The sequence below is a fragment of the Oncorhynchus mykiss genome, chromosome 10 (assembly GCF_013265735.2).
Source record: "Oncorhynchus mykiss isolate Arlee chromosome 10, USDA_OmykA_1.1, whole genome shotgun sequence".
Taxonomy (NCBI): Eukaryota; Metazoa; Chordata; class Actinopteri; order Salmoniformes; family Salmonidae; genus Oncorhynchus; species Oncorhynchus mykiss.
Window position 1 is genome coordinate 30,543,035 of NC_048574.1, and position 15,203 is coordinate 30,558,237.

The 15,203-nt window shown below is 42.6% G+C and overlaps 1 protein-coding gene across 6 annotated transcripts in view; it reads right to left on the minus strand.

Moving 5' to 3' along the window:
- Window positions 1–15,203, minus strand: part of LOC110533635 (active breakpoint cluster region-related protein) — a 248,837-nt gene that overhangs the window by 79,236 nt on the left and 154,398 nt on the right. For all 6 annotated transcript variants that reach the window (XR_005053617.1, XM_036990050.1, XM_036990049.1 and 3 more), the window contains 3 exons: window positions 11,724–11,799; window positions 11,109–11,213; window positions 4,090–4,164 (listed from right to left, as the gene is read on the minus strand). Coding sequence is in view for 5 of the 6 variants with exons in the window: in XM_036990050.1 (XP_036845945.1) it covers window positions 4,090–4,164; window positions 11,109–11,213; window positions 11,724–11,799 (256 nt within the window). In the remaining variant the exon portion in view is untranslated. The remainder of the gene's footprint in view (window positions 1–4,089; window positions 4,165–11,108; window positions 11,214–11,723; window positions 11,800–15,203) is intronic.

Here is a 15,203-nt window from a genome sequence, read left to right on the forward strand (position 1 = left end):
CCAGGTGTCAGGAAGAGAGGGAGGGAAATAGGTTATGGGGTTATTTTGTCCCTGTGCTGAACCAGGTGTCAGGAAGAGAGGGAGGGAAATAGGTTACGGGGTTATTTTGTCCCTGTGCTGAACCAGGTGTCAGGAAGAGAGGGAGGGAAATAGGTTATGGGGTTATTTTGTCCCTGTGCTGAACCAGGTGTCAGGAATAGAGGGAGGGAAATAGGTTATGGGGTTATTTTGTCCCTGTGCTGAACCAGGTGTCAGGAAGAGAGGGAGGGAAATAGGTTATGGGGTTATTTTGTCCCTGTGCTGAACCAGGTGTCAGGAAGGGAGGGAGGGAAATAGGTTATGGGGTTATTTTGTCCCTGTGCTGAACCAGGTGTCAGGAAGAGAGGGAGGGAAATAGGTTATGGGGTTATTTTGTCCCTGTGCTGAACCAGGTGTCAGGAAGAGAGGGAGGGAAATAGGTTATGGGGTTATTTTGTCCCAGTGCTGAACCAGGTGTCAGGAAGGGAGGGAGGGAAATAGGTTATGGGGTTATTTTGCTTCCAGTGGTTCTGGGACCCTTGTTAAGGTCAACAGCATCATGAACTTGGACATTTTTGCCAAAAACCTGGTTGCCTCTGCAAGGAGACTGAAACTTGGACGCAAGTGAATCTTCCAGCAAGACAATAACCCCAAACACAAATCAAAATGGTTAATTGATGACAAAATCAACATTGGCCACCTCAGTCTCTGGACTTGAACCTCATTAAAAACCTGTGGTTTGAATTGAAGAGGGCAGTCTATAAGCACAGATCTGGATCTGGAAAGATGCTGTACCGATGAATGGTCTAAGATCCCTCCCAATGGGTTGTCCAGTCTCATAACACTTAGCCATTTTCTAAAATGTTTCATCCTCACAATGGGAGGGTGCTGGAGTATTGAAAACAGGAATCAACATTTTTTACCCCCATCTTTTTTATTACTTGTTTAAAAAAAGTATTATTTGAGAGCAATTGTATTAGTAAAAAATATTATCAAATAAACAAAAAATGTGCATACAATACTTGTATTATTTATTTTATACTTTTTTTGCTTATCTTTATCAAGGGATCCAATAATTGCAGACCCACTGTAGGTGACGTTACTAGCTACGACTAGCTACTATCTGATACATAGACATAGGAGACACTATACCCATGGAGGGGTGTTTAGACTAAAACAGCATATCTTACATTAGAGGACAGGCTCTACCAGAACAATGCCATGGTATCAATACTCCTTCCTCTCCCGCATATCAGACGGGCATGATAATGGTTTGGTCCACTGAGAAAACAGAGGGAAAAGTAAAACCAAACCACTTCCACGTCCCTCTCTGCTCTTGAGAGGATCCAACAGGCTTTCAGTGGAGACAGCTTTCCCATTTTTCTCCAATCCATTACACAAGAAAATCTATTTCTGAAGCTTTCATTAAGTACAGTTCAGGCTGTTATGGTAAAACTGAGGCAGAGGTTGGTTGTTTTTTTCCTCTTGTGGTGATATTTGAATGGGTGCTTCTTCTGTAACAGGCAGTAGAGCGTGTTCAGTGAAGTGGCAGCTGTCTGGTAGAGACATATCTGAGCAACTCTAGAGCTCACTGACATCATATCACCCTGATCACTCATACTAAGGCTATCACACATGCACCGGGCAGAGAGAGGGAGAGGGTGTGTAGACAGACAGACAGACAAAATGCTTCTCCTGGCCTTCACAGTCCATGTGTGTGTGTCCCTTGAGGGTCCGACTGTGGCTGTGTAGGGGCCACTCTGTTCCTGTCAACTTTCTTTATGGAGTAGCTGTGTCTTTGACAGCCCCTAGCATCAAAGCAGCCACAGGAATGTGACTGTGGTCCAGAGCTGCTCCTCAGGGACTGGCCCTGTGGTGCGCTCTCTACCACTCTACCTCCAGCCCCCCCTAATTCATTCTCTCTTGGTCTCTCTCTCTCCACCTCTTCCTCATCTCCATTTCTCTCGCTCTCTCCCCATCTCGTTCTTTCTCTCCATTTCTCTCCCTTTTATCAGAAGAAGCCCAGTAACACATCGGTAATAGCTTGAGGTAGCAGAAGCACCTAACCACAGATTTGAACTTGTTACTGATCTCTATAATACATAAACAACTTTTGGAAAGCTCCTTTTCTGAGCTAGCCATTCAAAACGTATTGTCCACAGATGTAATTGAATCTGAAACACACTTTAACTGGAAGAGAATATTGAAAAATGATACATTTAAGCAATAAGGCATGAGGCTGTGTGGTATATGTCCAGTATACCACGGCTAAGGGCTGTTCTTATGCACAACGCAACGCGGAGTGCCTGGATACAGCCCTTAACCGTGGTATATTGGCCATATATCACAAACCCCTGAGATGCCTTATTGCTATTATAAATGTAATTAGAGCAGTAAAAATAAATGTTTTGTCATACCCGTGGTATACGGTCTGATATACCACGGCTGTCAGTCAATCAGCATTCAGGACTCGACCCAACCCAGTTCACAATTTAAGTTTGACTGTATTCAACACCAAGGAAATGTTTTACTATAAATTTGGCCCCAACTTCCAACTATTCACCGTGTCCCCTCAATCAGGCAGGCACATCCATTTCAATGGTGCTAATCAAAGGACAATTCTGAACAAATATAATTGACTCCGTAAATAACAATCTCAGCTAAAGCCCCACACATACAAACCAATTATGTATATTTAGACTTTCTTTGCTTTCAGGCCCACTGGGAATGGGTGGTGGGTGGGCATCTAGTCATTGAGGGGGAGGGCAAGGGGGATTGGGGGAGACTCTGTGGATGGATGGTGGGAGGAGGACTGATAAGCAACCTCAGTTGCTGGGTGGGATAGGAAGGGGTGGGAGGCATTCTGTCTTCAGTATTTATGCTGAAGTAGTTTGTGTGTCGGGGGGCTAGGTCCAGTTTGTTAAATCTGGAGTACTTCTCCTGTCTTACCCGGTGTCCTGTGTGAATTTAAGTATGCTCTCTCTAATTCTCTCTTTCTCTCTTTCTTTCTCTCTCTCAGAGGACCTGAGAGCCCTAGGACCATGCCTCAGGACTACCTGGCATGATGACTCCTTGCTGTCCCCAGTCCACCTGGCCGTGCTGCTGCTCCAGTTTCAACTGTTCTGCCTGCGGCTATGGAATCCTGACCTGTTCACCGGACGTGCTACCTGTCCCAGACCTCCTGTTTTCAACTCTCTAGAGACAGCAGGAGTGGTAGAGATACTCTTAATGATCGGCTATGAAAAGCCAACTGACATTTACTCCTGAGGTGCTGACTTGCTGCACCCTCGACAACTACTGTGATTATTATTATTTTACCATGCTGGTCATTTATGAACATTTGAACATCTTGGCCATGTCCTGTTATAATCTCCACCCGGCACAGCCAGAAGAGGACTGGCCACCCCTCATAGCCTGGTTCCTCTCTTGGTTTCTTCCTAGGTTTTTGACTTTCTAGGGAGTTTTTCCTAGCCACCGTGCTTCTACACCTGCATTGCTTGCTGTTTGGGGTTTTAGGCTGGGTTTCTGTACAGCACTTTGAGATATCAACTGATGTACAAAGGGCTATATAAATACATTTGACTGGAATTGATTCAGGGTGTGGCGGGACAACGCAGGCGGTGGAATGGGTCGGTGTTATTGTCATATGCATTTCTTTGTTTTTGTACCTTTAACTCCCCCTTCTGAATTTGAAAATTCCAAAACGGAATAAAAAGTTAGTCAAAAAATAATAATAGATATCCTGTTACTGTAAATCCTTAATAACCATTAGGGAGATGAAATAATGCCTGACCCTGGTTCAATGGTAGAGGGTGACTTCTACCACTGTGCTGGGGGTCTATTTGATGTATTGTTGGGAAAGAAGACAACCAGTATGAAGGGACAGACAGAGGGACACCTACACTCTTTCTCGCTGTCATCTCAGTTTTCTCTGTTGGGATGCCACACAAGTTGTAAATTATATGCTCCAACCATCATCATCATCATACACACACACACACACACACGGGTGGTGATGGGCAGATGCTGAACACATGCAGTATAAGCCCAGTATGACAGAGAAAGACTTACTGGCTGACTCTTTGAAGCCTTTGGCAGAGTGGACGATCACATGGAGGAATCCATACAGGCCTGAGGTTTCCTCATCTGAAACAAACAGCACAACAACACAGTTAGTCACCGTCTGTCACACTCATTATCAGTGACCTGTAAGTGGCCTGGGACAGCTCATTATCATTACCTCGAGGGTGTGTCAAATGAGACCCTATTCCCTATATAGTGTACTACTTTTGTCCAGGGTCCATGGTGTGGGAGCAGAGGAAAGCACGTATATCCTACCAATGGAACATTAAGAACTAATATTTTATGTTTCACCGAGTCGTGGCCGAACGACGACATTAAGAACATAGAGCTGACGGGTTATACACTATCGGCAAGACAGAACAGCAGCCTCTGGTAAGACATGGGGCGGGGTCCTACGCATTTATGTAAACAACAGTTGGTGCACGATATCTAAGGAGGTCTCAAAGTTTTGATCGCCTGAGGTGGAGAATCTTATGATAAGCTGCAGACCTCACTATTTACCCAGAGAGTTTTCATTCGTTTTTTCTGTAGCTGTCTACATACCACCACAGAGCGAGGTTGGAACTAAAACCGCACAAAATGAGCTGTATTCTGCCAAAAACAAACAGGAAAACACTCATCCAGAGGCGGCATTCCTAGCGGCCGATTACTTTAATGTGAGAAACTTAAATCCGTTTACCTAATTTCTATCAACATGATAAATGTGCAACCAGAGGTAAAACAATTCTAAACCACCTCTACTCCAAACACAGAGACGTGTACAAAGCTCTCCCTCGCCCTCCATTTGGCAAATCTGACAATAACTCTATCCTGATTCCTGCTTACAAGCAAAAATTAAAGAATGAAGCCCCAGTGATTCGGACTATAAAAAAGTGGTCAGATGAAGCAGATGCTAAACTACAGGACTGTTTTGCTAGCACAGACTGGAACATGTTCCGGGATTCTTCCGATGGCATTGAGGAGTACACCACATCAGTCACTGGCTTTATCAATAAGTGCATCGAGGACGTCGTCCACACAGTGACTGTACGTACATACCCCAACCAGAAGCCATGGATTACAGGCAACATTCGCACTGAGCTAAAAGGGTAGAGCTGCCGCTTTCAAGGAGCAGGACTCCATAACCCGGAAGCTTATAAGAAATCCCGCTATGCCCTCCGACGAACCAGCAAACAGGCAAAGCATCAATACAGGATTAAGATCGAATTATACGACACCGGCTCTGACGCTCATCGGATGTGGCAGGACTTGCAAACTATTTACAGACTACAAAGGGAAGCACAACCGAGAGCTGCCCAGTGACACGAGCCTACCAGACGAGCTAAATAACTTCTATGCTCGCTTCGAGGCAAGTAACACTGAAACATGCATGAGAGCATCAACTATCCAGATGACCGTGTGATTAAGCTCTCCGCAGCCGATGTGAGGAAGACCTTTAAAACAGGTAAATATTCACAAGGCACTGGGGCAGACGGATTACCAGGACGTGTACTCAGAGCATGCGCTGAACATCCGGAAAGTGTCTTCACTGACATTTTTAACCTTTCCCTGTCTGAGTCTGTAATACCAACATGTTTCAAGCAGACCAGCATAGTCCCTGTGCCCAAGAACACTAAGGTACCCTGCCTAAATTACTACTGACCCGTAGCACTCACGTCTGTAGCCATGAAATGCTTTGAAAGGCTGGTCATGGCTCCCATCAACACCCTTATCCCAGAAACCCAAGATTTAATTTATGTTTTTGTTAGAAAGGAAAGGGTTTAACACTGAAGAGAAAAAAGATCGAATCAGGATTTTTCTTTGGTGGTCTGTGGAGAGATAACTCTAGCTAGCTAATTCAGCCATTGGCTAGGCCATCAGAAGCTAGATAGAAGGCATCTGCATTAGGGAAGAATGTTGGAGTGGTGCCATTGACTGGTAATGGGTGTGACCGTTTTTACAAAAACTCATGAAAACTTCTGCCTTCTCGAATCCTGCCAGGTCCCTGCACAATAGTGAGCAGTAGTTTTCCCAGGGTCTAGCTAGCTTTTGTTGTAGGCTAGTTTGCAGTGGTTGCAGCAGGTGTTATTGAAGAGGATGTTGTTGCCAATTTTTTTGCGTTGCCCTTTTCAAGATCAACTTTCAACAAGAAGTTACATTTAAAATCATCATAATCTGGTGAGAGGAACTGCTGCTAGCTAGCTCATTGAAAATAACGGTGTTTGAAACATTATTTAATTTAAAATGGCAGCATTCACATTAACGTAGAAGTGTTGAAAAACAATATTATATTCTTATTTACAATAAAAGTGTCTCCAAAACATAACACTTTATTTACCATGCATTTCTATTGGGCACAAAATAATCTGAAACACAACCAAAACAAACAGCAAAGGCATCCAACAAGTTTGTGGTGTCACAAGCTTGACAAGTACAGTGCATTCCGAAAGTATTCAGACCCTGTCCAGTTTTTCAACATTTTGTTACGTTACAGCCTTATTCTAAAATGGATCAAATTAAAATAAAATCCCTCAATCTACACAAATTACCGCATAATGACAAAGGTATAACATATAATAAGGTATTTATATAATAAGGTATTTATCAATTATAAAAACAGAAATACGTTATTTACATTAGTATTCAAACCCTTTGATATAAAATTCGAAATTGAGCTCAGATGCATCCTGTTTCCATAGAACATCATTGAGGTGTTTCTACAACGTGATTGGAGTCCACCTGTGCTAAATTCAACTGATTGTACATGATTTGGAAAGGCACACACCTGTCAATATAATGTCCCATAGTTGACAGTGCATGTCAGAGCAAAAGCCAAGCTATGAGGTCGAAGGAATTGTCTGTAGAGCTCCGAGACAGGATTGTGTGGAGGCACAGATCTGGGGAAGGGTACCAAAACATTTCTGCAGCATTGAAGGTCCTCAAGAACACAGTGGCCTCCAGTATAATTAAATGGAAGACGTTTGGAACCACCAAGACTATTCCTAGAGCTGGCTGCCAGGCCAAACTGTACAGTCGGGGGAGAAGGTCCTTGGTCAGGGAGATGACCAAGAACCAATGGTCACTCTGACAGAGCTTCAGTTCCTCTGTGGAGATGGGAGAACTTTCCAGAAGGACAACCATCTCTGCATCACTCCACCAATCAGGGCTTTATGATAGAGTGGCCAGATGGAAACCACTCCTCAGTAAAAGGCACATGACAGCCAGCTTGGAGTTTGCCAAAAGGCACCTAAAGACTCTCAATGAAAAACAAGATTCTCTGGTCTGATGAAACCAAGATTGAACTCTTTGGCCTGAATTCCGAGCATCATGTCTGGAGGACACCTGGCACCATCCCTACGGTGAAGCATGGTGGTGGCAGCATCATGCTGTGGGGATGATTTTCAGCGGCAGGGACTAAGAGACTAGTCAGAATTAAGGGAAAGATGAACGGATCAAAGCATGATGAAAACCTGCTCCAGAGCACTCAGGACCTCAGACTGGGGCGAAGGTTCACCTACCAACAGGACAATGACCCTAAGCACACAGCCAAGACAACACAGGAGTGGCATCGGGACAAGTCTCTGAATGTCCTTGAATGGCCCAGCCAGAGCCCAGACTTGAACCCGATCGAACATCTCTGGAGAGACATAATAATAGCTGTGCAGCGACGCTCCCCATCCAACCTGACAGAGCTTGAGAGGATCTGCAGAGAAGAATAGGAGAAACTCGCGAAATACAGGTGTGCCAACTTGTCACGTCATACCCAAGAAGACTCAAGGCTGTAATCGCTGCTGAAGGTGCTTCAACAAAAAAATTAGTAGGGTCTGAATACTTCTGTAAATGTGATATTTCTGTGTTATATTTTTTTTAATAAATGAGCAAGAATGTCTAAAAACCAGTTTTTGCTTTGTCATCATGGTTGATGGGGGGGGGGGGGGGGGGGGGGGACGACAATTTAATAAATTTTAGAATAAGGCAGTAATGTAACAAAATGTGGAATAAGTCAAAGGGTCTGAATACTTTCAGAATGCACTGTATCTGTGACCAACAGATGCATATCTGTTTTCCCAGTCATGTGAAATCCATAGATTATGGACTACAGAATTCATTTCAATTGACTGATTTCCTTATATGAACTGTAACTCAGTAAAACCTTTGAAATTGTTGCACTTATGTTTTTGTTCAGTATACATCATTGGCTGAAACTGAAGCAGGCCTTTTGGAGATCCCCGCAGGCCCACCGGGTCACGCTCTCGAGAGGTACTGAGCCCTGGACAAACAATATGTCACATGTATGAATGGTGCTATGGACTGTATGTGAAAAGTCACAGACAGGTCATGCCACCAAGAGAGAGGGAGAATGCAGAGAAGATCTAGACTGTAATCTTTCATTTCCCCCATCCACTTTCAGACATGTTATTCTGTCCATCTTAACCACAACAAAAAGACTCACTAAAGGAGATGATAGCAATAACCTGTCAATGTGTTTTCCTATATCCCCGTAATGGATAAGGTCAGGATCAGAGTTATAGTAATCAGAGCCTAGATCTGTGGTTAGTTGCTTCTACCTGGTCCCTGTACTGGCCTGTGTGTTGCGTCAGAAAGAGCCATGGGAACTAGGGGTCACATTCCTCCTCCAGCTGGTCTTTATTTCACCCCTCCGCTACTCCTTACATTTCATAGCATGGTCTGCCAATGAACCGGAGCCGGAGTCTTTGCCATACTGTGCTGTAAAGTGACTATAAAGGAGAAAGAATGTAAATCTTTGCTGTGCTTAATGACATTTCAGACCCCCTCTAAACTGGAGAGAACAGACGTGTTTGATGTCAGTATAAAGGGAGTTGCTTTGACAAACTGACTGTAAGCAATCAGGAACGCTCAGTGCAAGCTAGGAGCTGAACTTCAGGTCAACACAAGGAAAACAAAAATTGAAATGCAACATGTAAAGTGTTGGCTTATTTCCCACAAATGTTGTTTACATCCCTGTTAGTGATAATTTCTCCTATGCCAAGATAAACCATCCACCTGACAGGTGTGGCATATCAATAAGCTGATTAAACAGCATGATCATTACACAGGTGCACCTTGTGCTGGGGACAATAACAGGCCATTCTAAAATGTGTAGTTTTGTCACAACAATGCCACAGATGTCTCAAGTTGAGGGAGTGTGCAATTGGCATGCTGACGGCAGGAATGTCCACCAGAGCTGTTGCCAGAGACTTGAATGTTCATTTCTCGAACATAAGCCGTTTCCAACGTTGTTTTAGAGAATTAGAATTCTTCACCTGCAGGATCCTCTGAGACTAGCCACCTGGACAGCTGATAAAACTGTAGGTTTGCACAAACAAATAATTTTTGCACAAATTTTCAGAAACCGTCTCAGGAAAGGTCATCTGCGTGCTCGTCACCCTCACCAGGGTCTTGACCTGACTGCAGTTTGGCTTCGTAACCGACTTCAGTGTGTAAATGCTCACCTTCGATGGCCACTGGCACACTGGAAAAGTGTGCACTTCACGGATTAATCCCGGTTTCAACTGTACCGGGCAGATTGCTGATGTCAACATTTTTAACAGAGTGCCCAATGGTGGCGGCGGGGCTATGGTATGGTCAGGCATAAGCTACGGACAATGAACACAATTGCATTTTTTCGATAGCAATATGAATGCACAGAGATACCGAGATGAGATCCTCAGGGCCATTGTCGTGCCATTCAACTGCCGCCATCACCTAATGTTTCAGCATGATAATGCACGGCCCCATGTCGCAAGGATCTGTACACAATTCCTGGAAGCTGAAAATGTCCCAGTTCTTCAATGTCCTGCATACTCAAACATGTTACCCATTGAGCATATTTGGGATGCTCTGGATCGACATGTACGGCAGCACGTTCCAGTTTCCGCCAATTTCCAGCAACTTCACACAGCCATTGAAGATGAGTGGGACAACATTCCACGGGCCACAATCAACAGCCTGGTTAAATCTATGCTAAGGAGATTTGTCATGCTGCATGAGGCAAATGATGTTCACACCAGATGCGGACTGGTTTTCTGATCCAAGCCCCTACCTTATTTTTTAAGGTATCTGTGACCAACAGATGCATATCTGTATTCCCAGTCATGTGAAATCCATAGATAAGGGCCTAATTAATTAATTATTTCAATTGACTGATTTCCTTACATGAACTGTAACTCAGTAACATCATTGAAACTGTTGCATTTATATTTTTGTTCAGAGTGTATCGCTGTCTGTAATCAAGGTTTTAAAATACTGTGGCCTGACTCAGAAAATCTATATGTAACTTGTAAATACTGGAGCCAATTTAGATTTAGACTACATGATATCCAACTCAGTACACGGAGTCTAGCAGAAACAAGATAACAACATATCGTTCAGTGTAAGCAAAGCCACATTGGAAACACCATAGCCTTGCAAGAAAACATGTTTATTTTCTGAGAGAGGCTACCTGGGGCGGCAGGCAGGTAGCCTAGTGGTTAGAACGTTGGACTAGTAACCGGAAGGTTGCGTTGCAAGATCGAATCAAGGCAAAAAGGTACAAATCTGTCGTTCTGCCCCTGAACAAGGCAGTTAACCCACTGTTCCTAGGCCGTCATTGTAAATAAGAATTTGTTCTTAACTGACTTGCCTAGTTAAATAAAGGTACAATAAATACAAATAAAGTACTGTTATTGCATCTCTAAGATATGTAGAAGAAAAGCATGAAAACACAGTCAGATGTGAATAGAAGAGTGCTGTGGTATAACAGTGTTATTTGTGGCGCGTCGTGTTTATTAAAACCTTATGAACGGTTTCTAGTTTGTTAAATGTGGGTCTGTGTGAGTGAAGTTGTGTATGTGAGTGTGTGTATCTCCTGTAGCTACGTGTGTAAGCTGAGCGTCTCCCTGACATTTCCTGTCCCCCAGTGCATCCTGGGAGCTCACAGTGGGGCTGCCAGATGGCTTTAATGTCACCCCAATCCAAACATCCCATCTGAGGAAGTAGAAAGGAAAATATGAGTGTGTGTGTCCTACCATCTTTATTACTGGTGACAGGGATGTTGTGGACAGTTCGGAGTTTGCAGCAGGAGCTGGTGAGGACCTGCAGCTCTACAGAGCTCAACTGACACGGCTGCAGATCTGAAGACAAACACAGAAATACACAATCAATAAACCTGAACATAAAGCCAGGCTATAGGTTGTACAATGTGAATCCATGGTAGAGTTGAAAAAACAGTGATAAGAAACCAATATCACTGTCTGCTCACTCTCAAATCAAATTGTATTGGTCACATACACATATTTAGCAGATGTTATTGCTTGTGTAGAGAAATGCTTATGTTCTTAGCTCCAAAAGTGCAGTAATATCTGGAAATAATGGAATTAAGAAGTATAGAAATATTAGGACGAGCAATGTCGGAGTCCGGAGTATATATATGTGATGGGATGTATAGCCATTATGGACAGTATGTGGATAGAATATGTAGTATATCTGAAGAATACGTAGGATAAAACAGTATGTACAGCAATAGCTGAACAGGATGGCCTTGACTAGAATACAGTATATACATATGAAATGGGTTAAACAGTATGTAAACATTATTCAAGTGACCAGTGTTCCATGTCTATGTACATAGACTCCTCCTATACCTTTCTTCTGTAGTTTTTGGATGCTCTCCCTCCACTCTGACCTCTCATAGTCTGAAGACAGGAGGAACAGGTAGCTCTGAGGACAAAACAGAGGGAAACTTTCAGGAAAATGTGGAAATAACATTTTATAGGACAACTGCTCCCTCCAGTGATGGAAAAATAACAGTACATCAATATTGCAATCATGGACATAGCTGCTTATCCAAATCACAGATATAGAGTAGAGGTCGACCGATTATGATTTTTCAACGCCGATACCCATTATTGGAGGACCAAAAAAAGCAGATTCCCATTAAATCGGCTGATTTTAATATATATATTTGTAATGAAGACAATTACAACAATACTGAATGAACACTTATTTTTTACTAAATATAATACATACATAAATACATAAATAAGATCAATTTAGTCTCAAATAAATAATGAAACATGTTCAATTTGGTTTAAATAATGCAAAAACAGTGTTGGAGAAGGTAAAAACGCAATATGTGCCATGTAAGAAAGCTAACGTTTAAGTTCCTTGCTCAGAACATGAGAACATATGAAAGTTGGTGGTTCCTTTTAACATGAGTCTTCAATATTCCCAGTTAAGAAGTTTTAGGTTGTAGTTATTATAGGAATTATAGGACTATTTCTCTATATACCATTTGTATTTCATATACCTTTGACTATTGGATGTTCTTATAGGCATTTTAGTATTGCCAGCCTAATCTCGGGAGTTGATAGGCTTGAAGTCATAAACAGCGCAATGCTTGAAGCACAGCGAAGAGCTGCTGGCAAACACAGGAAAGTGCTGTTTGAATGAATGCTTACGAGCCTGCTGCTGCCTGCCACCGCTCAGTCAAACTGCTCTATCAAGCATCAAATCATATACTTAATTATAACAAAATAACACAGAAATACGAGCCTTAGGTCATTAATATGGTTGAATCCGGAAACTATAATTTCGAAAACAAAAGGTTTATTCTTTCAGTGAAATACGGAACCATTCCATATTTTATCGAATGGGCGGCATCCATAAGTCTAAATATTGCTGTTACATTCTAATTCTGGCAAATTAGTTACGGTCTTTGTTAGGAAGAAATGGTCTTCACACAGTTCGCAATGAGCCAGGCGGCCCAAACTGCTGCATATACCCTGACTCTGCTTGCACAGAACGCAAGAAAAGTGACACAATTTCCCTAGTTTAAAAAAATCATGTTAGTAGGCAATATTAACTAAATATGCAGGTTTAAAAATATATGCTTGTGTATTGATTTTAAGAAAGGCATTGATGTTTATGGTTAGGTACACATTGGTGCAACGACAGTGCTTTTTTCACGAATGCGCTTGTTAAATCATCACCCATTTGGCGAAGTAGGCTGTAATTCGCTGATAAATTAACAGGCACCGCATTGATTATATGCAAGCTAGATCAACTAGTAATATCATCATCCATGTGTAGTTAACTAGTGATTATGTTAAGATTGATTGTTTTTTATAAGATAAGTTTAATGCTAACTAGCACCTTACCTTGGCTCCTTGCTGCACTCGCATAGCAGGTAGTCAGCCTGCCACACAGTCTCCTCGTGGAGTGCAATGTAATCTGCCATGATCGGCATCCAAAAATGCTGATTACCGATTGTTATGAAAACTTGAAATCGGCCCTAATTAATCGGCCATTCTGATTAACCGGTCAACCTCTAATTTAGTAGAGGCAGATTATCCAACCCCAAACATAGGCATCAACCCTTTACACTCATGGGAACTGGCTTACATGGATAGGGCTAAATGTAAATGTTTGTAACAGAAGAAATATGAAAAACAAATGCATAACCATGGTACCAGTTGAAAGGGAACAGTTTGGAGAAATATTAGACGCAAGACTGAATCCAAACATTACACTGTTGATTATGTGCATTTACTCCACATTTTGTTGATAACGGAAATACTCTGGATACACTCAGTAACATGATAAGACCATTCCTGGACAATGGTCCACTATAAATCTCAATCTGGGTCAGGTGGGCATGATCTGAAAGTTTGTTCGATTGCCAATATTATTAGCTAAGTTATAAAACACTATATTACAGTGTTAGGCTTTCACCATGCAGTTCAGGGAAACAGATCATAATTTTGGTGCGCATAGAAAGGAGTCATGATTGCATTCAGGTGCGTGTGCAGCAGCACATTTCCTTCACAATAAACAAACAAAGGCTCATTCTGTTCAGAACAACCCAGGGTATAACACCATGTCCTCTTGTAACTGTACATCAAACAGAGTGATCCTAAACGCCCCATCCTGGACTTATGGCAACTCAACAACCATCGTTGAGTCTTGTTCACCACAGTAGACCTCAAGGATGCTTATTTCCACGTCGCCGTTTATCAATGGCTCTTCCATTGTTTGGACAAAGCCGTCCAGTCCAGCTGTCTCCCCTCGGTGCCCATGCACATTCCACTACAACAGTGGTTCCCAAACTTTTATAGTCCCGTACCCCTTCAAACATTCAACCTCCAGCTGCGTACCCCCTCTAGCACCAGGGTCAGCGCACTCTCAAATGTTGTTTTTTGCCATCATTGTAAGCCTGCCACACACACTGTATTTATTAAACATAATAATTAGTGAGTTGTCGTCACAACCTGGCTCGTGGGAAGTGACAAAGAGCTCTTATAGGGCCAGGGCACAAATAATAATATTATAATAAGCAATCATTTAACCATCTTACATATAAAACTGTATTTGTTCATTGAAAATTGTGAATAACTCACCACAGGTTGAGAAGGGTGTGCTTGAAAGGATGCACATAACTCTGCAATGTTGGGTTGTATTGGAGAGAGTCTCAGTCAAATCATTTTCCACACACAGTCACACAGTGCCTGTATTTAATTTTCATGCTAGTGAGGGCTGAGAATCCACTCTCACATAGGTAAGTGATTGCAAAGGGAATCAGTGTCTTAACAGCGCGATTTGCCAAGGCAGGATACTCTGAGCTCAGCCCAATCCCGAAATCTGGCAGTGGCTTCTCATTAAATTAAATTTTCACAGAACCACTTGTTGCAATTTTGATGAGGCTCTCTTGTTCAGATATCAGGAAGTGGACTGGAGGCAGGACATGAAAGGGATAATAAAGTTGTTTGTGTTGTCCATTTCAGGCAAAGTACCTGCTCAATTGCACACCCAACTCACTCAGGTGCTTCGCTATATCACATTTGACATTGTCCGTAAGCTTGAGTTCATTTGCACACAAAAAAATCATACAATGATGGAACGACCTGTGTGTTGTCCTTGTTAATGCAGACAGAGAAGAGCTCCAACTTCTTAGTCATAGGCTCAGTTTTGTCCCGCACATTGAATATAGTTGCGGAGAGTCCCTGTAATCCTAGATTCAGATCATTCAGGTGAAAAAAAACATCACCCAGATAGGCCAGTCGTGTGAGAAACTCATCATCATGCAAGCAGTCAGACAGGTGAAAATTATGGTCAGTAAAGAAAAC